Source organism: Trichoderma asperellum, chromosome 4 (assembly GCF_020647865.1).
Source record: "Trichoderma asperellum chromosome 4, complete sequence".
Taxonomy (NCBI): Eukaryota; Fungi; Ascomycota; class Sordariomycetes; order Hypocreales; family Hypocreaceae; genus Trichoderma; species Trichoderma asperellum.
In genome coordinates, this window is record NC_089418.1 from 650941 (window position 1) to 675001 (window position 24061).

At 50.0% G+C, this 24061-nt stretch overlaps 9 protein-coding genes across 10 annotated transcripts; 3 read left to right on the forward strand and 6 right to left on the reverse strand.

Moving 5' to 3' along the window:
• Positions 1 to 329: 329 nt before the first annotated feature.
• Positions 330 to 1430, forward strand: TrAFT101_006590 (uncharacterized protein; the record flags this gene model as incomplete). Its single annotated transcript, XM_024910027.2, has 3 exons — positions 330 to 379; positions 664 to 1048; positions 1113 to 1430. The coding sequence occupies 3 exons, from the start codon at positions 330 to 332 to the stop codon at positions 1428 to 1430; spliced, it is 753 nt and encodes a 250-aa protein (XP_024758253.1).
• A 502-nt stretch (positions 1431 to 1932) lies between these two features.
• On the forward strand, positions 1933 to 5252 carry TrAFT101_006591 (uncharacterized protein). Its single transcript, XM_024900629.2, has 2 exons — positions 1933 to 4372; positions 4438 to 5252. The coding sequence occupies exons 1-2, from the start codon at positions 2078 to 2080 to the stop codon at positions 5107 to 5109; spliced, it is 2967 nt and encodes a 988-aa protein (XP_024758254.2). The 5' UTR covers positions 1933 to 2077; the 3' UTR covers positions 5110 to 5252.
• A 181-nt stretch (positions 5253 to 5433) lies between these two features.
• Positions 5434 to 9580, reverse strand: TrAFT101_006592 (uncharacterized protein). Its single transcript, XM_024911020.2, has 3 exons — positions 9460 to 9580; positions 7000 to 9313; positions 5434 to 6789 (listed from the first exon to the last, which is right to left on the reverse strand). Exons 1-3 carry the CDS (start codon positions 9503 to 9505, stop codon positions 5853 to 5855), a joined length of 3297 nt encoding a protein of 1098 aa, XP_024758255.1. The 5' UTR covers positions 9506 to 9580; the 3' UTR covers positions 5434 to 5852.
• A 2362-nt stretch (positions 9581 to 11942) lies between these two features.
• TrAFT101_006593 (uncharacterized protein) lies at positions 11943 to 13091 on the forward strand. The gene is made up of 2 exons (XM_024910028.2): positions 11943 to 12331; positions 12389 to 13091. Exons 1-2 carry the CDS (start codon positions 11991 to 11993, stop codon positions 12606 to 12608), a joined length of 561 nt encoding a protein of 186 aa, XP_024758256.2. The 5' UTR covers positions 11943 to 11990; the 3' UTR covers positions 12609 to 13091.
• A 135-nt stretch (positions 13092 to 13226) lies between these two features.
• Positions 13227 to 14897, reverse strand: TrAFT101_006594 (uncharacterized protein; the record flags this gene model as incomplete). Its single annotated transcript, XM_024900597.2, has 1 exon — positions 13227 to 14897. One exon carries the CDS (start codon positions 14895 to 14897, stop codon positions 13227 to 13229), a length of 1671 nt encoding a protein of 556 aa, XP_024758257.2.
• Positions 14898 to 15534: 637 nt separating this feature from the next.
• On the reverse strand, positions 15535 to 16083 carry TrAFT101_006595 (uncharacterized protein; the record flags this gene model as incomplete). Its single annotated transcript, XM_024908492.2, has 1 exon — positions 15535 to 16083. One exon carries the CDS (start codon positions 16081 to 16083, stop codon positions 15535 to 15537), a length of 549 nt encoding a protein of 182 aa, XP_024758258.1.
• A 511-nt stretch (positions 16084 to 16594) lies between these two features.
• On the reverse strand, positions 16595 to 19975 carry TrAFT101_006596 (uncharacterized protein). Its single transcript, XM_024908493.2, has one exon. It carries the CDS (start codon positions 19925 to 19927, stop codon positions 16679 to 16681), a length of 3249 nt encoding a protein of 1082 aa, XP_024758259.1. The 5' UTR covers positions 19928 to 19975; the 3' UTR covers positions 16595 to 16678.
• Positions 19976 to 20443: 468 nt separating this feature from the next.
• Positions 20444 to 22014, reverse strand: TrAFT101_006597 (uncharacterized protein). Of its 2 annotated transcripts, XM_024908494.2 has the most exons (4): positions 21779 to 22014; positions 21654 to 21706; positions 21396 to 21564; positions 20444 to 21311 (listed from the first exon to the last, which is right to left on the reverse strand). In XM_024908494.2, the coding sequence occupies exons 1-4, from the start codon at positions 21811 to 21813 to the stop codon at positions 20678 to 20680; spliced, it is 891 nt and encodes a 296-aa protein (XP_024758260.1). In that variant the 5' UTR covers positions 21814 to 22014; the 3' UTR covers positions 20444 to 20677. The 2 variants fall into 2 exon arrangements, with proteins under 2 accessions (XP_024758260.1, XP_065983928.1); XM_066127815.1 differs by lacking the exon at positions 21779 to 22014 and having other exon boundaries at positions 21654 to 21742.
• A 786-nt stretch (positions 22015 to 22800) lies between these two features.
• Positions 22801 to 23820, reverse strand: TrAFT101_006598 (uncharacterized protein; the record flags this gene model as incomplete). The annotated part of the gene is made up of 1 exon (XM_024903302.2): positions 22801 to 23820. The coding sequence occupies one exon, from the start codon at positions 23818 to 23820 to the stop codon at positions 22801 to 22803; it is 1020 nt and encodes a 339-aa protein (XP_024758261.1).
• Between the last annotated feature and the right edge of the window lie 241 nt (positions 23821 to 24061).

The following is a 24061-nucleotide window of genomic DNA, read 5'->3' on the forward strand; positions in this document are numbered from 1 at the left end:
GAGTTTCGAATGGGTTTCTACACGGGTTTCCGTGTAGTTGCTTACCATTTCCCAATCCAGTATGAGGCTGTTGACAAATGGAGCTCGCGAATTGCGTCACGGCGTCTGTACAATCAATTGTTCCTTGCTCCGCCTGCGCTGCCCCACCACGGCGACGCTCAGAAAGAGCTCTCGAGGGAGGTTGAAATAGTCGAGCAAGGCGCGCGTTTTATCTACCCCTCATTCACCCATTCAGCTGTTTTATTTTTTATACTCTGAAATAACAACCTTTTTCTCTCTTCTCAATTGACCAACGCTAAGAGGCGCGAACTAACTCAACAATACCCAAAATGGCCTCTCACCCTCCTGGAAAGTGCTGCGTTGTTGGAACCCTCCACGAGTGAGTTTTGTGCTTTCTGCTTTTATCTTGTCTTTTGCTCTCGTTTCCTTTCTCTTCTTTTCATGTCAGATCTCATATGCGGCGGCGGTTGCATCAGCAGCTCGGCCCGCGTCTCCTCTTTTTTTTTTCTCATGCGAAGAATTGCCCCGCCAAGTGAATGAACGAGTGAAGAAGTGAAGAAGCGATCGATACCATGAGCTCGACAAGTGGACAGCACATGCATAAATCACAACGTGAAGAGAAAATGTAATCCACACAACATCAATCTAACCAATTGCTTCTAGGGGCGAAACCACCGGCAAGCTCATCAAGGTCGACGGCACCATTGACGCCTACCTGGCCACTCCTCCCGCCGACAAGGCTCGCGACGGCCAGGGCATTCTCTTCGTCCCCGACGTCATTGGCATCTGGCAGAACAGCAAGCTGCTGGCCGACAACTACGCGGCCCAGGGATATACCGTGCTGATGCCGGACATCTTCAACGGCGACCCGCTGTCGCTGAACCGCCCGGGCGACTTTGACTTTGTCAAATGGATCACCGAGGGCTCGGATGGCAAGAACCCTCACACGCCCCCGGCCGTCGACCCCATCATTGTGAAGAGCATCAAGGCTCTCCGGGACCTGGGTATCAAGAAGATTGGCGCTGTCGGCTACTGCTTTGGCGCCAAGGTGAGCAGGCGTCAACATATAGGTATCACATATGCATGTTTATACTAACCAGTCTTCTTCCTAGTACGTTGTGCGTCACTACAAGAGCGGCATCGACGCCGGCTTCGTCGCCCACCCCACCAACGTCGAGGAGGACGAGCTCGCCGCCATCACCGGCCCTCTGTCCATTGCCGCAGCCCAGACTGACCCCATCTTCCCTACCGAGAAGCGCCACAAGTCCGAGGAGATCCTCATCAAGACGGGCCAGCCCTTCCAGATCAACCTGTACTCGGGCGTCTCGCATGGCTTCGCTGTCCGCTGCGACACCAGCGTCAAGATTGAAAAGTTTTCCAAGGAGCAGGCCTTTTTCCAGGCTGTGACTTGGTTTGGCGAGCACTTGTAAGGGGGAAGCGTGATGTGGAAAAGTAAAATAGCTTTTATGATGGCACATGTACATGAATGAGTTTGAATTATGTTGCGTTGCTCAAGTACTAAAACTGGTCTGCGAATCCATTGCTTATATCCGCGTAATGTGCTGAGTCTCTCCTTGACTGTGTTTACATCTACCGGCGGCATCTTCACACTTTTCACTTCATCGACCGTGGAAATGGCCAAATTAGAAAACTCTATTGCGCCTTGAATACTATTTCCTTGATGCTGACGATGCCATCATACATCCATATATAATTTGCATCCTACGCTAGCCTGTCTCTAATGCCGCTGTAAATCTAGATGCGCACCGATGCCCCAATGGCACGCATACCGTATCCACGGGTGCTTTAGCGGCCCAGCATTAGCGCTTGGCTTGGCGACCGCCCGAAGCGGCAGCGCCTGTTGCAGCGTCTCCACAGCGCCTAAGCCGCAAGCCACTTTTGGCCACCTTTAACGTTCAACTACCAGCAACGACCGATCTCCGTCTGCATCTCCATCTTCAGACCTCTTCGCCCTTCTCTTTCGCTTTCGCATGTCTACGAGGACAGCTGCCACGCCCAACGAGCCACAGGTACAGCAGCATCGGCAGCAGCATGTTCCAATAGAAACTCCGCCGGGATGGCAGTGACCGCAGACCCCATCAGTCCCGTGCCGCCGACGGCCTTTTCCAGCTCTTCCTCTGCGGATCCGACCAGGAGGAACTCGTCCACCAGTCTGGCTGAGCTGACGGGAGACGAGGTGGCTCACAATGGAAACAGACATGCATATGGAGGCACAAATGGGAGCAGAAAAGGAAATATGAATGGTAGCAAGAATGGGCACGATAAAGAGAATGAATACAGGCACGAGATCGGGAATGGAAGCCCGGCAATCAGCAGGAGATCGAGCAGCAACAGCTTCAGGCAAAAAGACTCTGGCGGCGACATGCAGAGGCAGCGCAGCGGCAGCGGTGCCATCAAGAGAGCTCCAAGCCACGACAATGTCCAGAAGCTGAGCGCCGCCGAGATGCAGCAGCTGACCAATGAGCCCAAGTCGCTTCCCATTGCGCCAGCGCCAGACTTTGTCCAGGAGCGCGAGGCTATTAGACAGTCTCTGATGAGGCCGCCAGAGCCACACTACGCCGACGGATTCCAGCGGCCGAATGGCTTGGGGGCAGAGACCCGGACTGTCAGCGGATGGCTGCCCAGAGAAGCCCGGACTCCCATGCGTCGCTCTGCGTCTGCAAATAGGACCGTATCGACGCCGCCGACGACCCGAGATGTCCAGGGCCTTGGCATTCAGGCTCCCGCGTCACCGCCGCGGCGACTGTCGTTTGTTCCCGGGACACGGCCTCAGGGGCTGAACCTCAACCTGGATGGAGCCGCTAATGCAGGCACAAACGGAAGCGTGATATCACCGCCCATCAAGACTGGACCACCAACTTTTGCATCACAGCAGCCTGCGCCTGTCCAACCTACTGGCCCTGGTATCCGGCCGCCATCTCCTATCCCGCCCATAATTCCGCTTCCTCCCATGTCTATCCCTACGCACCTTCAGCTCGAACTGGCCCAGCAGCGTCCAAGCCCTCTATATATCCACCAGTCCTATACCAACGACATCCCGTACGAGTCTCACGCCGTCAAGTTTGAGCGTCTGAAGAACGTCCTCTTAATACCCCCATTCCTGGAGCGAACGCTGTACTTTGGTGCGCTGGCTTGCCTGGATGCCTGGCTGCACACCTTCACCATTCTCCCCATCAGGTTCACCATGGCCCTTGCCGTCTTGGTGCAGTGGTGGATGTATGTCATCTTTAAGGAAGTCAAGTGGCTGATTGGGTTTGTCTGGTACGGCCTCGGTCGCTTATGGCGCCGAGCCCGAGCGGTCCGTGGCCGAAGAATTAGCGATGCCTCCGACAGTGCCCGATCGCGCAGCTGTAGTAGAGCCAGCGAGGTCTCTGTGGACGGCACATCACCTGGCATTCGGCAACGTTCCAATGTAAGGGTCCGTACCGATTCGCGAGCCCGCGGCGCAAGCGATGCTGCCGGGCCCAAGACTCCGTCGCTCCCGGCTCGCAGCAATCCGGGACCGAAGTCGGGCATGTTTCGGCACCGACGGACAAAGTCCATGCCGTCCAATCTCTCGTCCTTCCACAAGGCCGACTTGCTCCAGGGCGCCGTCATCATATGTAGCTCTCTTGTGCTGATGAAGCTGGACGCCAGCCGGATGTACCATCTTATCCGCGCGCAGTCAGCCATCAAGCTGTACGTGGTGTACAACATCCTCGAGGTTGGAGATAAACTACTATCAGCCCTGGGACAAGACATCCTCGAGTGTCTGTTTAGCTCAGAGACCCTATCCCGTAATGCGTCCGGCCGGTCCAAGATTCTCCTACCGCTGGGCATGTTTGTGCTTGCTTTGATTTACTGCGTACTCCATTCCGTGGCCCTGTATTACCAGGTTATTACGCTCAACGTGGCCGTCAACTCCTATTCCAATGCCCTCCTTACTTTGCTCCTATCCAACCAATTTGTCGAGATCAAAAGCACAGTCTTCAAGCGCTTTGAGAAAGATAGTCTGTTCCAGCTAACCTGCGCTGACATTGTAGAGCGCTTCCATCTCTGGGTCATGCTGCTCATCATCGGCATGCGCAATATTGTCGAGGTGGGCGGCCTCTCTGTACCAGGAGCTAGTATGAGTGATGACGCTCCCACCAAAGCGGCGCCTCTACACTCGGCAAGTATTCTTCCTCACAGTTTTACCGTGCTCCCGTCTTGGGTCATGTCGGGAGAGGTTCTTTCGCCATTCCTCATCGTTGTAGGCAGCGAGATGCTGGTAGATACCATCAAGCATGCTTATGTGACCAAGTTTAACAACATCAAACCCAAATTTTACAACAGGATTCTCGACATCTTGTGCAAAGACTACTACACCAATGTGAGTATCTACTCTAAGCTTTATATATGAGACTCAAAATACTAATATCCATCATCACAATGCAGGCCTTCACCGCTCCCGCTCTTACAAGAAGACTTGGCCTCGCTGTCATCCCTCTATCCTGTCTCTTTATCCGCGCCTCCATCCAAACATACCACATGCTCCTCTCAGCCCACGTCCCTATGCCTCTCCCCATATCAACCCAGACATCTCTAACAGAAGCATCCGCAACGCCCTCCTCTCCCGCCATGATAGCAGCTCTCAACCGCTTCGATACTCTTATCCGCGACTCTCTGGGCCGCGCCACTTACGGATACCCTTACGACCATCCATTAAACTCTCGCCCCTGGTACAGATGGACCTCAGACGATGTCATTGCAGCCATCACCATGGTAGTTGTCTTCTTCATCGTCTTCCTCGTGCTCCTCATCCTTAAACTCCTCCTTGGAATGGTCCTCCTCAAGTACGCCCGCAACCGCTACGCCAAGATGAAGCAGAAGGAAGCCCTCGTTGCCGCTGGACAGGCAGAATGGGATAACTACAAGGCTAGCGGAATACGAGTGGGAGGCTTTGGAGAGGTGGAAGTTACGGAAGACAAGCGCCGCTGGATCAATGCTGATCCTACTGAAGGTTTGAGGAAGAAGAAGAAGGGGGGAGACGATAGAAAGGCGACAAACGTGGAGGGAGATTACCAGGGTGTGTTTCGATATGATATGGTGGAAAAGAGGATTTGGTGAGGCGTTTTGTACTGGGATTTGGGTCCTTGATTAAAGAGTAATTCGATGGGTGGCGCACTTCACTTCGTTGTTTATTTATTTATCAACGTCAGTACATAGTATACCATATTCAACGTAATAGTAGACCATTTTGCCATTCTTGCTAGATGAAGATAAGTCGTTTTCACCACTCACGAGTCTTGTTAGCTGAACGATGTAATGAAATTTGTCCACCAAAAACGCTGTCTTATGCTTATGATGACCTAAACTTGATGCAATTACCGAGATACCCACCAAACCCGAACTTGGGGAGCAGGAGACCAAACTTCACATTCCCAAGAAATTTCATGGTTCAATTTGGTTTGATGATCATCAAAAATACATCGCACATCTTAATGCTTGTCATATTTTGCCTCTAAGCATATTTCTATTGCTAATTCAAAAGAGTGCTTAAAACGCACAGCCAACCCACTTCCTTCGAATCCAACCGTCTTTTAACTTATATACGCTTCCCTCTGAACCCAGCATATTCGAGCATATACACTCTATGCCATTTTTTCCAATCCAGCCTTTTTTTCTATTAAACACGCTGTTATTTCTCATGTGTGTTTCCCTTATATACCCTCGGCCCATTCCAGTTTTCTCTTTTTTTCCAAACTCATCATAAAGGGGTATAGTTCATGTCTTCATGTCTTCATCGTCTAAGATACCAGTTCGCTCTCAATAAAATCCCTCAATACCAAATAACTCTTTTCCTTTATCCCTTACTGAACGAGGCTCAGCAAGTTGGGGTTATTGGCAAACAGGTCCGGCTTAGCTCCATAGAGCGCCTTCACCGTTTGAGAGATGATCTGGCGGGTCTCGGGCTCAAGCTGCTCCTGGGGAGGAGAAAGGACCTTCTCGAAAACGCCAATCAGCTGAGGAGTCAGCTGCTGGACGGTTTCGTTGGACTGATCGTAGAGAGAGTGAATGGCCTGGTAAATGGGCTCGTTCTCCTCGTACTCCTCCTGAAGAGGCAGGGCAGCCACAATGGCAGGGAGGGCCTGGGCAACAAATCCAGCATCAGCGTGCTTGAGGATCATTCGAGACAGGGCGCCGGCAACATTATCCGTAATGTGCATGTCGCGCATGGCCAGCATTGGCTCGAACTTCTCCCAGAGCTGAGGGTAAATAGGGACCGTCTTGGCGGTATCGGTGGAGTTGAAAATCAACAGACCAATAGCGTAGGCGGAGTTGGACTTGGTCAAAGCATCAGGATCCGAGAGTCGGCGGATCAAAGCCTGTCCAATAGACTCGGTGTATGGGGTAATTGCCTCGCCCGTGTACTTAACGAGCTCAGCAATAGTGCCAACAGCAGTCGATCGCTGGAGGTCCTCGGTAGAGCTGGCCATCTTGTAGATGGGCTTCTCGAAAATCTTCCAGAGCTCGCCGAAAGCAGGACCCAGAGCAGCGGCAAGGCCAACAACGACATCCAGAGCAGTGTCAATTGCAAGCCAGTCATACTCTGAAGATCCGGCATCCTCAACCTCTTGCTCCTCATCCTCATCGCCAAGATCCAGCTGGCAAGGGTGAGAGCGAGTGATGAGAAGAGTAACGACGGAGATGACCTCTTGCAGCATGCCATCCTTGGCAGTCAGGACTGCAGGGCCGCAAGCCTTGAGAGTGGCAGCAACGTTGCGGTTGATGTCAGTGACAACAGATCTATTCTCTTAGTTAGCAAGAATGCCACATTTTTTATTGTCAAAAGATAAATGTAGAGAATAAAAGAGCAGATCAGAAGTAGATTACACGCTTTCTCAGCAATTGCATATTTGCATCTGAGTGAGCTGGGTATAACGCAATGTTGTCATCATGCAGATAGATTGGGTTAAGGTACAAAGGAAAAAAGGCTCGAAAAGACAAGATACGTACCGGTCGCTATCATTGGCCCAGATAGTCATGGTAGCCTCGTGGAGGGTCTCGCCAATCTTGGCGATTGAAGCAGGTGGAGTGGGCTTAGGGGGCATGCCAGGCTCCCACTTGACGCCAGAACCCTCCTCCCAAACTTGGAAGACGCGGGCATAGATGCGCCACAGGGTGGAAATGGCAGTCTTGCGGCAGCCTTCGTAGTCGTGGTCGGTGAAAGGCACAACCTTTTCAATGGTCTTCTCGACATAGGTCTCCAGGTTGTTCATGTTGCAAGAGTTGGAAATGACATCTCCAAGGACGTCAAGGGCAATCTCTTGCTCCATAGCGACGGCAGTGGTGCCGCCAGCGAGGTCTGCGAGATCTTCGATATCATCCCACTCATCTTCAGCTTCGCCTCCGGTGGCAATGGTAAGATCTTCTTCGCTCTGTGGGGTCTTGACCTTGATACGCTTTCCGCCAATGACAATGTGGCCATCGTCGAGCTGGCTGGGGTCAATGCCAGGGATATCAAGCTCCTCCTCTTCAAGCTCCAAAGAGGAAAAGATACCTTGGAAGACACCATCAAGGAAGTGATCAAACTGCTCGTGGTAGACCTTGGACAGGTTTGACCAGAGGATGAAGCTGGTCTCCTTGAGTCTGGGGTTGTCAAGGCCGAGAGCCTCCTCACTGGCCTTCATCAGATCCATGACATAGGGCTGGAAGGCCTCAGGGCCAACAGCCAGAGCAATGCGCCCCAAGCTGTCGCAAGTGGCGCTTCGCAGGTTCATGGCATCCTCGCTGTCCTTGATCATGACAAAGTTGCCGAGAGACTTCATGACATTCTCAAAGTAGGGCTGGAAGTCCTTCTCCATGGAAGCAGCAATAGCGCCGAGGGCGCTAGCAGCGGCGGCCTTGACACCATAGTCGTTGTGGTCAAGCAGCTTAACCATGGGGCCGATCAGGGCAGGGCCGTACTGAGCCATGATCTTGGTGTCAATACCATCACCGAAGGTATCGAGGGCACCACAGGCGCATCGAATAATGCTGATGTTGGTCTTGTCAGAAGGACCCTGGGAAGCTGACTCAAGGTTCTTCAGGACAGCCTCAATGATTTGCTGGTGGTGTGAAACCATCTCGTCGGCCATCTCCTCGGCAAGGTGGATGAGACCGACCAAAGCAGCATGTCGGACCTTGGTCTCAGAGTCGCAGAGCAAGTTGATGATGGTGGGGAGAAGAGGCTGGAGCTGGGTGGAGATGAAATCAGGAGCACCCTCAGCAGCATTGCCTAGAGCCAGCATAGCGGCCATACGGTAGCGCGGGTCCTGGTTGGTGGCAAACACGGGGAACTGCTCAAGAAGGGGCACAACGACCTGGCGGGGAGGAAGCTCGTTGGCCAACTGGTCAATCAGGCTGATGGCCACTCTAGCAGGGGACATGTCCTCTTCATCTTCAGAGTCCAGATCAATGACGATGTGCATGGCCTTGACCATGAGCTCAGCACCGACATCCTTCATAGCCTGAATCTTCATGCGGCGGAAAGAGACTGTCTGGATGAGGAAGCCAAGGGCCTGGGAACGAGGATCATCCTCAGCGTTGGTGTTGCCAGCAAGCTCAATCATGAACATGAGCAGGTCACGCAGGTGGACGTTGAGAAGAGCAGAGTCGTAGGCGATGAAGGAGTGGAAAACGTCAAAGACGGCACCGTAGCTCTCCTCGTCTCCGGCCTCGACTGTGGCCTTGAGAATGTTGACCAAGCTGGGGACGAATCCCTGCATGAGCTTGAGAGCCTGGGGGTCCTCCTCGGGGTCAACGAGCATGAGGATGGCACCAATAGCACGGACAATGTTCATGCGGACCTCCTTGCTGTCGTCGTTGATGCGAGCCTGGAAGAGCTGCAGCAGCTGATCCGTGTGGTCGCTGAAGTGCGCAGGATCGTCCTCGAGCATGGCATACAGGACGAATGAGCCAACCTCGCGGTGGACGACATTGTCGCTGGTGTTGAGGGGCAGGAGCTGGGCCAGGAAGTCCTCGCCGTCGCCTTGCTCCATATCCTCGCCCACGATACCGGCAACCAGACGCGCCAGAGAGTGGCGGTTGGCGGCGGACGTCTCCTTCAGAGTGCCCTCAAGAAGGTGTGAGCGGACAAGAGGCTTCTGGTCCTGGGCGGTTCGCTTCCAGAACTTGGTCACAAGGCGCAGGGCCTGGACAGAGGCCAGCTGTCGGACAGCATTGTCTGCGTTTGTAAGAGCGATCTCGATCAGCGCCAGAAGAGACTCGGGCTTCGAGTAGTAGTTCTTCTGGAGGTCGGCCGTGACAGCCTTGACCTGTTCCGTGTTGGCTATAGAAGGCAGAGAGTTAGTTGAAAGATTTTTTTCACACGAGAATAACATTCACGTCTCGCTGTCCAAGATTTACATCTGGGGCGTCGTGCGCGCGCTGCGACGAGAAGCAGATAAATAAACAACAATGCAAGAAAAGACTTACGAACTTGGCTGGCCTGCAGCAACTGAGCGAGCTTATCCTTGTCCATCCTGACTATTCGCTTGGAAGCTCAGCGACCAAGAGAAATGCAAAAGATGAAGAAAAAGAAAAGACAAGGTGGTGTGGAAAAGATTTTATTATGTATCCCGCCTAGAGGGGAAAAAAAAAATTAATATCGATACTCCAGCCAAGCAGGGACTTTTTTTTTGCCCCGCTTGACCGAGGGGTCGTCTCCAGTTTCGAAATTACAGGCTGCGATTGGCGCCGAATTATTACCGCCGAGCGTTATCGTTATCTGGAAGCTAAAGCTATGATAAGGATGGAGAAGGTCAAGGTCTAAACCGTAGACTGTGAGCTACTCGAATTAGCTCGATAACAAATGGCTGTGGTTTTGACCATCCCACGAGCAGCCCAATCTGAATACGTTTGTGATGATTCGCAGCGTCACCTCCTCTTCCAGTCCAGGAGACTAAAATCTCGCCTTCTTATGTTAGAGTTGAGCACTGGAGTACTTTGCTCCCTGAAGCGAGTCAGAGTCATCTGCTCCTTGGTATATGTCGTCTCATGAGATTCTGGCATATTAGAGTGCCCTTCAAAGCCTTCAAATTGTTGGTTCGGCCGTCGCTCTCTTTCCCGCTGACTAGTATTCCGAAATTCGAGAATTGGTTCTCCCCCTAAACGTAAATGTTGCTGCTGCACTGCGGGCTATGGCTATGACAATTTTTGCGGCCATGCACGACGCTGGTGTTGGTGCGATTTATTAAATGATGAAATTTATTGAATCCCTTGCGGTAGATCTTCTCGAGTCACATTATAAATTTCTCTGTTGCACATTTTGTCGGTCGATCGTTGCTCTGGTTTGGGCATCGTTTTATAAGATATCTGTAGAATTGTTCCGTTATAAGAGTTATATCCCGTTCTTCGCGATATGTCTTTTTGCGCGTAAGATTTCTCCTCAGTGAGGTGAGATGTACTGGCACCATGGAAGTCACTTCAGTAAAAAGTGCTGTGGGTAAGCATTGCGCATAATTTCGAAATGTTTAGCGGTGAAATTAGTCGTAGCTATTGAATCATGACCAGTAATGTTGCTATTCTGTTCTTTTGAGCTGATACTCCAACAAAGCCAAAGCAGTCCGACACGATTGCATACTTGACGTCCACACCAGCGTGAATGATTTATAATACCAAAAATGCAAACCAGAAAAGTCATGATGCTTTCGTAACCAGATACGTTTTATAAATTTTAAATTGAGCTTCCATAAGGTTGATACTAAGATTAGAAATCTCGATAGTTTTGTTACTCTGGGTTGTAGAGGTTCTTGTGTGGATACGCGATGTGAAATCTTCATGAAGTTGCCGATTCAATTCGTCTTCAGGAAAATAATTTCTAGACTAGTGCTTAAGAAAACGCATAAAGTCCGTACAGTCTGTCTTTGGATAGCATGGCGCGCAATCTACTTACCCGCTACAACCGTGCGAACTGTACCTTGTCTCTATAGGGAATTCAAATGTCTGCTTTATCTAATAGCAGGACATAACCCCATTTTTTAACAAGAATTAAATTTATCTTAGTGGAAGTTTCAATGTCTTTGCTAACAGCTAAGTCGCCTGGTTGTCGCATGTCTGAATTAGCCCCCCTAGACTTTATATTGCAGATTAGCTCGGTAGACCATACAACACCTACCGCGTATTATTTGGAGATGTAGGATTTTGGAAAGTTCGAGCGCAGTCTTCTCCATCCATTGTATTTAGAATAACGGTCTGTAAATATTTTTCCCCTATCTTGTATAACGGTGCTTACCAGCTCAATGGGCCACACTATACCCAGGGTACTATGCGTGTGTATACTTCACTGCGTATCAAGGCTCTAAGTAGTCAAAAAGTCGCCAAGCACTCTCTCTGTAAGGAGAAGTCTGTGGCTTTTTCTCAGACAATGTTACTGGACGTCTTGGTCGTTCTAATAATAAATTACACCGAGTTACCCATCTCTCATATCCATATCATGATTACATACAAGCCCTCTCTATACATGAATGAAACAGTGAATCAGGCTTCCCAGAATAGTAGTATATGTAAGGGCTAGAGTGGGTGGCTTGTTAAACAAGCTCTTAGGCTGCTATTCCTAGTAGGGCTACAAGGCGGCCTTGGTGTATATTGTTACAATCCAACACCTCGTAAGGCAAAACTTAGGTCAGATATTATATCGCAAATTGAAAATCAAGCTGCAACCTGCTTTTTCAAGCATTAGGTAGTTACAAAATACCCAATAAAACTCACCAAAGTATGCGTATATTGGGGCATGAGGTAAGGCATCAACCTTGCTTTGTTGGGTATCTATATTTAGCATAGGGGGCTGAGAGACATGGCTGTCTAAGAACGCCCCTTGCATTAAAGGTGCTTATGGAGGGGGTGAATTATTATCATATAAGTCAGGTACCCCAGCGATATTTCTAAATTTCTCGAAAAGGTACTGTCTGAACTTTCTCTGAATATACTACGTCTTTTATTATTCTACTTTTATCTCGCTCACTATTATGGATACGGAAGAATTTCATATAGATGCAAAACTAAAGTCTTTCTGCAATGAAGCAAGCGAGGAAGATATCCAGGCCCTTGTTGCAGAATTGCATGAGGATCCTAGAAACGATGACGAGATCGAGCTTTACATCTACCTACACTTTCTGCACTTTCAAAAGTCGAAAGATACGAAACATCTTGAGAAAGCAATACAATTGGTGGAGGAATGGGTGGCGGTGACGCCTTCAAGCCATCCAGATTACAATCGGCGATACAGCCTTTTGAATACAGTAACTATTCGGGGCCACCCGTGTCAGGCCATAAAGGGAGATATTGAAGATATGGCTTTGGAAGAACCGTGAGTTGCACTATAGACTTCAAAAAGCGAAGCAAAAATAATACTAAGCAATTGTAGGGGTAGAGAAAAGCCCGCAACTGACGAGATTAGCATCCAACTTGAACATTTAAGGGAAAGAGAATTAAGCCTTTATGAGACTTTCAAGCAACACGGCCGCCTTGAAGATTTAGAAGAGGCTATTGAAACTGGAGAGCTGGCAATGAGTATAGCAGGCGATTCTATTCCCCCTTTATGTCTCTTTCCTTGGCGATTTTGTTCAGCGATCGATTTGAGATGACAGGATCAATGACTGACTTAGATCGAGCTATTGGCATTGCAAGAAATGCAGTAGATGCTGTACTTCATGACAATCCGCAACAAGCTGCATTTGTAGGCAGCCTTGGACAAGTGCTCGGCGTTCGGTTGGAGCAGACTGGATCAATGGATGACATAGATCAAGTTATTACCATGATCAATAAAGCAGTGGATGCCACACCTCACGACCACCCGCTTCAATGGATGCAATTACACAACCTTAGCGCTTTGCTAAGCCTGCGATTTGATCAGATAGGATCGATAGACGACTTAAATCGGGGAGTTAGTGCGGCAAGAGATGCAGTTAATAGAATGCCTCATGGCCACCCGCACCATACTGCCTGTCTGACCAACCTTAGAAATTGGCTTAGCAGGTGATTTAAATAAAGAGGACCGATGGGTGATTTAGGTTAAGTAATTAGTGTGTTCAGTAATGCAGTCAACGCCGCGCCTCACAACCACCCAGACCGGGTTGCGTATCCAAACAAGCTTGGAAATAATTTCGGCTTGGGGTTGAAGTAATTGAACTTAGCGGACGGCTTAAATTGACAGCTATTATCCTATATCGCGAGCTGGGATTGCATTAAAGGTCCTTGGATTATTATACATTGCTTTTTAAAAATATCTCTTTCGTTGGTTTGGTAAGATCTGTTAACCATGAGAATGAAGTAACCTCGCTACACGTATCCACCTCAAAGTCAAATAAATATGTCTCCAAGTTTGCGTTAGAATATCTACCTCTCTTTTTAGCTTCATCATGTGTTAGCGCCCATTCAAAGACATTGCCATATAGATGCCGAAGTCTGTAAGTTTGGTCTCTGAGCCCTTGAAATTGGAATAGAAGTTCCGACTTGTTCTCTTCTGACATCATAATATCAATAAAGAAAGGCTTGTTTGCATTCCTGTATCTACCAATAAAAGGTGTTAAGTCAGGTATTGCTCGTATCATGTTTTTCAACTTGTCCCTTTTTTTGTTCATGTCTTCATAACCTTTGACAACTCTTTTGTTGGCTTCTTTGGCTAATTTGGCGTAGTTGTGATTATCTTTGAGATCAAACAATGCTTGAATAATGACTCTGCCGATCCAATCTGCTGCATCACTAATCGCGATAGAATTGGTGAGAACCACCACAGCAGAGTTACTATCAGGGAATAAGGCTATAAAGGTGTAGTAGCCAACGGTGCTTCCCTGATGGTAAATCATAAAGAGTGGTTGGTCTAGTGTACCAAGAACCGGGCTATCTTCTATGTCCCATAGTCCCGAGTTGTCTCCTATCAAACCGACAGCGCCAGGGAGCTGGGTTCGAATCCATCCGTAGCCATAAGATCGTTCTCTTAAAGAAGGATTCTCAATGGCAATATGGTTGCTCAAAATTTCTTGAATTTGTTTAACAACCAACCCTTGTGTTCCCGGTACAGCGTGGATTGTATCCAACATTACTCTAGACCAGCTCATCATATCATCAAGGTTCGAATATATTCCGCCTGAGGCCTCGAAAAATGTGTCTTTAAAGACTTGTATCTTTCTCAAATGATAAGGTGTACCATCTTCCAGTCCAGAGTATGGCTCAGCAAACTTGGCTGGATCCACGGAACTAGGATCAAAGGTTGTACTATTGAGGCTCAGGGGTTCAAAAATCGTTTCAGAAATAAAGCTGCTCACACTTTGGTTGGTGACTTTCTCGATAATTGCTCCTGCCAATGCGTAGCCCCAGACAAAGTAGCTCCAGTTCGTGCGAATAGGGAATAATTGCTTGAATTGCTTTACAATGGAGAACAGGCTCTCTTTGGGTAATAGCATATCGCCATCGCCCTGAAAAGCTAGGTTCATATCTCCAAATCCAGCTAGCCCACTGCGATGCGATAGTATGTCGGCGATGGTGAGCGTCTCGGCAATATAGGCGTCTTCCTGCCCAAACTCTGGCAGAATATCTCGCACAGGAGTATCCCAGGCGAGCTTTTCCTCCTCGACCAGCTTGGCAAGTCCAGCAACGATGAAAGATTTTGTAACCGAACCGATGCCGTAGACAGTATCAGAGGTAGTGGGCAGTTGCTTCTCCACATCTCTGTACCCAAAGTTATAAGTATGGATCATGTCGCCATTCTGGATAACTCCAATAGAAGCACCAGGGACGCCTGATGAATTGCAGATCTCATCCACCTGAATGTTGGCGTGCGTTAGTCTTTCTTGGATAGCGACGATCTTCTCATTCATATTTGAAGATTTGTTCATATACGACGTCGCTGGAATATTATACGCGTTGAGGTTCATGGTACAGAGTTGTATCGTAAATAGTAGAGGGTTGAAGTCTGCATTATAGTCTAAAATAATTCAGTGATTCTGGCCGTGAGATCTGTTGGTGCTAGGGTTTTGCTTCACGTCTGTGCACCTAGAAGCACATGAGGGGGTAGCCGATAATTAGAAAGACGGAGCGCGAGGTTGTATAGTTAAGCCAAGTTTTCTCATTCATATGCAGGAGCCAGCAATTGAAGTATCAACGAAAAATGATTGGGCTGTTAGCAGCAGCATAGATACTATCTACTCATTGGTATGTGATTGCTTGGCGATCTGCGTTGATATATAACCAACCTGTATCGCCCATAGCATTGCACAAAGTGATAAGAACAACTAAAGTCCAAGCCCAAATACGACGCAGAGCCACAACAAAGCAAATTATCCTAGTTTCAGCATGTAACATCAATCACCTTTTAGCAGCAGCTTTCACATCTAATCTGACCGAGAGTCTTGCATGCATGCAGCCTTGTCTCCTCGCTTGCCAATAAAAGTTGTGCTACCATTTCGCTTCATATAAGGATCATGGCAGAGACGAAGAGCGAAGAAAACGATGCAAAGGCTGTGTCTGGACGTGTATGTCAAGTCAACAAATTATCCAAAACCCACAACGACATCACGATACCGTCTCCTTCAAGCTGTCATCCATTTCCCTCTCAAGACAAATAGTATGCCCAACTGTAAGCTTGGCGCAATCCAAACCTTCATTCATAGCCAATATCTCATCAACCGAGATATTATTAGCCTGGCCGATATCCCAGCAATTGTCATTTTCCTTTATTATCACGCTCTTCTCACAGGTAACAATCTCCAGCTTCTCCCCCGGCGGTTTGCGTCCAATAAACCAAAAGAGAGCAAGCAGCGACAGCCCGACCAAAACGCCAAAGTTCAACAAAGGCATCATGTCGTGCCGCCACGAAACCTTCTGCGCCGAGGCCTGGCCCGCAAGGAACGGATCCGAGTCGTCGTCGTCGTCGTCACCATCGTCGGCTGGGCCGGATCCGACTCTCGTCAGGCGTCCATATTGAGAACCCGGCGCCGACTCCCAGTAACTGCCGTCGGAGTCCCGAAAAGTGTAGACCTGCGTGTCGGCATCGTATCCGACGCGGGTCATGCCCTCGGGAAGGCGTTCTTCGTCGGTGTCGTAGCGAGAGAATCGAGACATGGCGTGAGGACGTAAACCCAGTAAAGCTGCTGCCAGAGCGCTGAGAGGCTTGGTTCGTGTTCAGGTGGTTTTGGGTGTCTAGATCGGCGTTTGGTTCGACTTCAAAACAAGTCACTGTCGCTAAAACGAGAATCAAAAGCTCATCTGCCTAATTTTTTTCATGATGATGCAAGGAGGAGCACGGGAGTTGGGCAGATCAAGCAGGTGCCCAAAAGCATGTGAGGCGAAGCAAGCTGAAACAGTTTACATCAGCGTGTGTACGATCGACAGACAGCATGTACATGCGTACAGTGGGGAGACAAGGTACAAGCACAGGTACCTTGTGGGCGTCGTCGCCACTAAAAGCTCCTGTTGCCAAAAACGGAAATCTTGATTATGCAAGGATACAGTCAGCGAAGCAATGAATAACAACCCAAGCAAGCAATGGTCAAATAGGATATCAAGAGCTCTCATCGCTTGCGAATACAATATTCAATCACGAGTCACAGTCATAATCTGAATTATGGTGTAGGTTGATTCAAAGAGTCGCATAGGCTAACATAAATACGTACATCTCGCTACAGATGAATGATACTACCAGACATGGCCATACTTCTCAATCCTCCTCATAATCATCATCCGTCTCAGCTCCCCAACCAATCCCTCCATGCTCCCTTTCCATGTGGACATAAATCTCATCACTTTGTTTTCCGCATGCATAACACCAATGAGTTCCACAAGGACAACTGATGTGATCGCACCCATACGTCTTCTCCGTCGCCACGCCACAGCCAGGACAGCACCGAATGCGCTTCTTCTTCACCACCACATCGGGCTTATTACACTCTTCGCACGTCCAGTCAGCTATTTCAGCAGGAGCTCCAGCAGCACATACTCTCTCCACGTACTGCCTAGCAAAGCCACAGTCCTTACACCAGGCGTATATCCACGAGCCAGCATCATCCATGGCAGCCCGAAGATTGCCAATCTGTTGCAGTCTATACTTGCTAATAGCCTTGGGGGCAGGGCGCCGGCGGCAAAAGGGACAATGAAGGGCGGGTATGTTGAGGATACTGCCGGGAGAGTTGATGCCATACCAGCTGTCGCGACAGCTACCGCAGATAAGCTGATGGCAACCCGAACGCCCACAAGCCGGAAGAGCATCGCTCTTTCGAATGTCGGAGAAGCAGAGGCTGCAAGTGGCCGATTCGGCTCGCCGTGAGCTCACCCAGTTTAGGAGAGACGCCTTGATTTCATCGGGATTGCGCACTTGCTTCCCACGGATGGTAAAACCATCTTGGTTGGCCGAAGGAAGAATCTCCACCTTGGTATCCAGGTCGTCGAGATTGCTGTTGGATGCGATATAAAAGACTGTCCGACCATTGAAAGGATCCTTGATCGTCTTATCTTCATTCTTGAGAAGCCAGTCCCAGCTATTCTCACTGCTCAGCTTTCGTGCAGTAGTCTCCTCTCCAACAATTGTCTTTTTGCCGGCGACGCAAGCAAGACACTGGTAGGCCGCCATATCGAGTTCATCAGGTCGATATTCCTCTGGCCAAATGACTCGACCCAGACATTTGGTGCATTCAACCGTCGGAGCCAGTCCGACATCTTTCCGGACACCTTCCAATGCTTTCTTAGAGCTTCGGCCAGCATGTCGACAATAATAGCATTTGGGGCGTACGCGCAGTTCATTCTGGTTATAAACTACGTACTGGGCTCTGCAAGAGGTCTGCCCGCATTCGACCCAGTATGCTTCCGATTGCTCTGTTTGATCCTTGGACACATTGACCTTCTTGCGCTCTTCATGGCCTTCTACAACGGCACACGCGGAACAAGAGCAGTCGTCGCTCTCGATATCACACAAGCCGCAGACACCTTTTGCGGCCATCACGGTAACAGAGCGAGGGAACTTGCACTTCTTGCAAATGACGAGCGGACCCAGAGCTACCTTGGTCTTATGTGGAGTCCAAGTGATTTGTGCCTCGAGAGCAGTATCCAGGTTTAGCTCTAGCATCTTGTAATCCACCAGGGCCTTGAAAGTATCGCGGTCCTTGGCTGAGAGAATTCTAGCCTCTTCCGAAGCTCTGGTAGTCACACCTTCGGCGACTCTCTTCTCGTAGTCCTTGTCGGCATCCAGCAAGAGATTGAGGCACCCCATGTTCCATGTTTCCGGGACGTCCAACGTATTCCAGTTGGCACTAAACGCGATAAGCGCCTGGTCAGCTGCATCACGCAGGGGAACAATGCCCATGCGAAGAGCAAGCGCAGCAAGCAGAGAGGCAGGGCGAGCACCTAGCTTTGTGCCTGGGAGAACAGCATGCAAGAGTATCTTCCAAAACTCTCGACCATATTGCTCTTTTGCAAGGGCTAGAGGCACGCAAGCAACGGACGCCTTGGGATCCATTGTTTTAATATGATGAGGAAGCTCCTCCTTGGAGCGAACAAAAGTCAGACGGGTCAGCACCTTTCCCAAGCGCCGGAGAATCTTGTAGTCGCATGATCTTCCAATTTCAAGCAACTCCGCTCGAGTGAAATCTTGCAACCGTCGTCCATCTCCGTCAGCATCTTCCACGAACCCAAAGTCTGCTGTAGGGTCCAAGAACAGCATCGGAAAGCGATCTTCAGGAGCAACAGCCTTGATCATATCGTTAATGTCATCGACGTAGTTGTAAGACTCGGCAAGCCAAGCCTTCATACGAGCTTTCTCATTTGCATTTGAAATCCTGTCTACTTGGAGGCCAAATAGAGAAATGAGCTCGTCCCTTGCGGGGTTTAGCCTGTCATTGCAGGCAGCTCGCCATAGGCTCCCGAATATAGGGTTTAGGGATATTGCCGACACATTGCTCTGGATGATGAGTCGGAGCTGACTGAAGGCCATAGACTTGTAACCTGGGTCGTTGTTGTATTTGTCGGCGAAGCTCTCAACCTTTGGGCCGCGGGCCTTCACAAGACCAGGCAATTCGGCGAGAGTAACATCCTCACTTTTGACATTATTGATACACTGCTGAACAGTTGGAGTGCGTGAAAAGTGACCTCTGGCGACATACTTTCGTAGTACTGGATCCTCTTCGTTGTTGGCCGCCAATATGTCAGTATGGGATATATACTGCGTCAGGTATCCCAGTTTGGCCTCTGCATTGGTATTTGTCTTGCCAAGTCTCATCCAGGTAAGCAAGATACCAATGGTCAACTGAGAGATCTTGTCGGAGGCCATGTCTAGAATCTCAAAAAGGCTTCCTCCTGTGACTGTAGATAGATATAGAAAGGGCGAGTGTACATTGACAGTGCCCTGCTGGATAACACTGAAAACGACAGCCTTCTTGGGACCCGTAGCAAAGGTTTTTGCGGCCGACGTCCAGTCCACAAATAGCTTGCCATCATCTCCAAACTTGGCCTTGTTGCTGAGCGCCGCCTTCTCCATACGGTAGTTGTTGTCATCTGTCTCCTTGAAATGAGGAGGGGCATCCGCAAAGAGCAAGACGATTGTTGTTGCCTCTGGCCTCATGGCAGCGTATGCCTTTGCCAGGCCTGTCTTTGCAGCCTCTGGCCAGTCGCCGCCTCCAGTCGGCATCATCTTGCGTGCCATGTCCAGCACAGCATCTTGCGACACCAGGTCAGCACTTTGATATTTGCCCGCAGGCGAGCACCAGCCGGAGAACTCGGTGAGGGGAGAATCGCAATAGTCGCGATAGGCGAGAACCCCTATTCTCTCGAAACATCCTGTAAGTGCAGATATGCTGATGATCTCCGGAAGACTGCGATTCAAAGATTCCACAAATGTTCCCATGGATGAAGTAGCATCGGTGAGCAGCAAGAGATCGAATGAGCGGCGGGCCGCATCAGTTGATACCACCTGCGCCATTGTAAAGAGGACCTGTGGCCAGGATGTTACAAAAGCAACAATGGTGATATCAGAAGTGATACAAGATGCTTCAACTGGTTCATTGCGACTGAGACCAGGTATATATACTTATACCTGCCATATTATGAGAAGTGAGTAAACAATAACAAAGCCTATTAGCCGGAGGCGACTCTCGGCAGGAGTCTCCACTGAGTCACGCCGCTCCGATACAGAAAGCGGCATCGTTGACTCAGTCCCGAAATTTCCTATACAAGAAAGACGAAGATTAATTCGCAATAGCCTGAGGCTCTTCCGCAGGCGCACAGCGTCTGGTGCAGAATGAGGCGGTGCTGATGCCTCAGCCGCAAGCTAGTAGGCCGCTGCCTAGCCGCCATGGTTTGTCGCGAACAATAAGGGGATGCCATGGTAGCAATTTTGCGTATCGATTAGGCTTGTTGTAAATTTTGATATCAATTTTGTAGTAAAAGATTTAAATTAGGCATTGCATTCCGCCATGGCGATTCAAGCATTTACACGGCGCAGAGCAATGTACAAAGGCAAGCAATTTTGGAGTTGACAAGCGCCACTCACAACTCAATACGAGAAATAGACTTGACACCGCATGACACAACCAGATTCAATACTTGTGGCGTATATTAGATTAAAGAGATGCTTGACAACCGATACCATCCCTGCAGCCAACAATCAGCCCTCCAATATTGCAACTAATTCCTTGCCGTCGAATGCTACCATCTTCCCTTCTCACTGACTCTACGCCTGCTTCTGCCGTGCCTCGGTAAGACGCTTCTTCAGATTGGAAATCCCAAAAAAGACACCAAATGCCCACTCGGCGAGCTTGTTGGGAACCAAAGTCGTCAGCCACACCTTGGTCGACAATCCTCCCGCCCAGAACCAGTCCGGCGTCCCTCCAATCAGTCCTCCAAACCAGCCCTCTCCCTTGAGCGCAGCAGACACGAGTTTCTTGGCAAAGACCTCTGTCGGCATCGTGGCATTGTTCTGGCTAAAGACCAGGCGCTTCTGGAAGTAGTCGTCCACCGGCCTGTACAGCGACGTGGTCGGCAGCGAGCGGTGGCCGTGGCTGGTGATTTGGGACTTGATGGTGCCGGCCATGGCGACCATGACGCGGACGTTGAAGGGCTGCAGCTCGAGGCGCAGGATGCGAGACCAGCCGTTGATGGCGGCCTTGGACGAGGCGTAGACGGAGCCGAAGATGTAAGAGCTGACGGAGCTGGTGGAGGAGATGTTGACGATGAGGCCGCGTGCGGCGATGAGCTGGTCGGCAAAGGCCTGGACGGTGAACATGGGGCCGAAGACGTTGGTCTCATAGGTCTGGCGGACATCGTCAATCTCGATGTCGAGGGCCGGGATGGTGTGAGTGCGGCCACTAACAACAGTCTCTCCTTCGTTAGCACATGTACATGTGAAGATGCAGAATCAAGAGCTGGACAGATATAAGACATGGACGCACGCATTGTTGACCAGGATATCTAGTCGGCCACCGGTGATCTGGGCAACATCGTGCTTGGCCCGGTTGAGGCTGTCTTGGCTGGTGACATCCAGCTGGACGGCGCTCATGCCCATGGATTCCAGCTCCTTGAGCACATCTGGATTGCGAGCCGTGGCAATGACATGAAGCCCTACAGAAAGAAGCACGTCAGCACGGATCTCACAAGTTGGCCGTAATGCTGAGCAACGCGAGACGTTGCTGCATTTGGCATTGACTTACCCCTCCGGTGGAACTCTCGAGCCAACGCATTGCCAACGCCTCCCGGCGAGCAGCTACATCACGGCTTTACATTAGACACTCGCTCTTCGGCCATGCAAGAGTCAATCATACAGTGTGACACATACCCTGTAATGAGGACGTATTTCTGTTCTGAAGCCATCTCGTCAAATGATTCAATGGGAATAAGATTTAAAAAAAAAAACTGAGATGAGATGAGATACGGCGCGGGAAAGAAACCAAAATGCGGGGGGGTTGCATCAACGCAGAGCTCCGGAGCCAACTGCGCAATAAATCTACCCGACGGACAAGCACATGCTAAAAAAAAAAAAAAGGTAGAGCCCAATATGGGCCCTTTGATAGTGGGAACGCTTTTGGTTATCAATTGGAGGTGCTTGACTTGAGTGGCAGAAGCACATCACTGATTGGAATTATCCAGAATTAGATAACAGACAGTATCTACTACTACTATACCTCTTGCAAGCACAAGTCATCAATTGCTTGTCGAAGCTACTTGGCTGCAATCTAGTACAGGATTTAAACTCGGCGCCCAAGATTGACTTCCGCCCATAAGATTCTTAAATATTCATCTCTATTGCTATTGCCTCTTCTGATCACTCAATTCCCAGGTAATAAATAAATAATACGAGACGGATTACATTCCATCAACCCCGCGGTACCCGCAGCCCAACCGATAAGTCTGCCAAGAATTAACATCACCAATTAGGCTGTCTCGATGTATGTAGCAATGACCTTTTTTTTTATTCAATATTTTTTTTTATTTATGCATGTTCTCTTTCACTTCCACCAAATCATCGCAAAATCAAAGACCGAACCAGGCTAATCCCATGCAATGCAATGCACAAATCACCGATATGCCAAAATAGAAGTAAATGTATAAACAGATGAAATACAAAACGCCTCCAGCCCATTTTTGTATCGGCCGGATATTCCCCCGTGATGAAATAAAATGAAATGGCCTCTCCCTCGCAGATAGGAGAAGAAAAAAAGAGTATCCGATCCAATCAAACAATCATGACTCCCAGCTGAGAATGGAGGTTGAACGAGTAAAATACAGTTCAGAGAAAAGAATATAATTAAATTAAGCAAAGCTCATTCCTTTTTTTTAGCTCATCTCCTTTCGCGGCCGTCACCTCCCTCCCGGTCGTGGCACAGACGGAACATCTCCCGGCACCTCAGCCAGCATCGTCGGAGGAGGATGTTGATGAAGAGAGCGGCCGTCTATCTCAAACACCATGCCCTCCGTATTATGACTAGCATTAAGATTACTATCCGGCGGCAGCTCCACGATCGGCCCTGGCGGCGCGTACGGCCCCTGATATACCCCCTGATTCGGATCATACACCGACGCCGCCGAGTAGCGGTACGGATCCGGGCTCTGCAGCGGCGACACCCACGAGGCATGCTTCACCTCGGAGGAGAAGCTGCCGCCCGTTGTCCCGGGCGAGACCGTCGGCTGCAGCATGGGGTCGTTTGCTGAGATGGCCAGCGGCATGCCTTGGCGGCCGTCCTCGCCGTGGGGCAGCATCGGGTGGAACTCCTCGCCCTGCTGCTTGGACCGTCGCAGGAGGAAGTAGACGAGGCCGGCGATGGCGCCGACGCCGCCAAAGGACGCGCCGAGGGCGATGGCGATGGTGGCTCCCGTCGACAGACTCCCGGCGGGCACGGCAGAGGCTGTGCTCGAGCTCGAGCTCGTCGTTGTACTCGTCGTTGTCGAGGCATCAGTTGTCGTCGTCGCCGCCGTCGTTGTAGTCGAAGCTGCTGCTGTCGTTGTCGTTGTTATCGTTGTCGTCCAGGGCTTCCCACTTGCCGCCGCGTAGAACTGGTTCGGCGCAATCACCAGCGGCGTGTTGGAGGTCGCGCACGCAGACACCAGCGTCTGATACACTGACACCGTATCGCTCGAATCATTCTTGCCAATGCACGTAGCTGCCAGGATGATGAAGTTGTTGACGTTGCCGCATAGGCAGTTATTCAGGTCTGCAACGGTTGCGCCGCTGCACTCGGATGTGGCGCCGGCCTGGTTGAGACACGGCTGCGCGCCGGATGGGTAGAAGGAGAAGTCGGGAAAGACCGTGGCGACGGCAGCTGGAGTGAGGAGCGAGAGGACGAGGAGAGGCGTGGAAGCCCACCAGCGTCGGCGAGCCATTGCTGCTGCTGTGGCGTGGCGTCTTTTTATATCGTTTCGTTTCTTTTTCCGTTGGAGTTTCCCTTTCGTTTCCTTTCTTTTCTTCCTTTTTCTCGTGTTATGAATTGCTTTGTAGTCCTCTCTCCAGCTGTGTCTGCGCCGTGTTGGTTTGATGTGCTTGCGGACTTGCTCCACCCCCCTGCCGTGTCTATTCGCTTTCTGTATGCACGATAATGTGCTTGTTGGTTTGGCGTAGGATCAA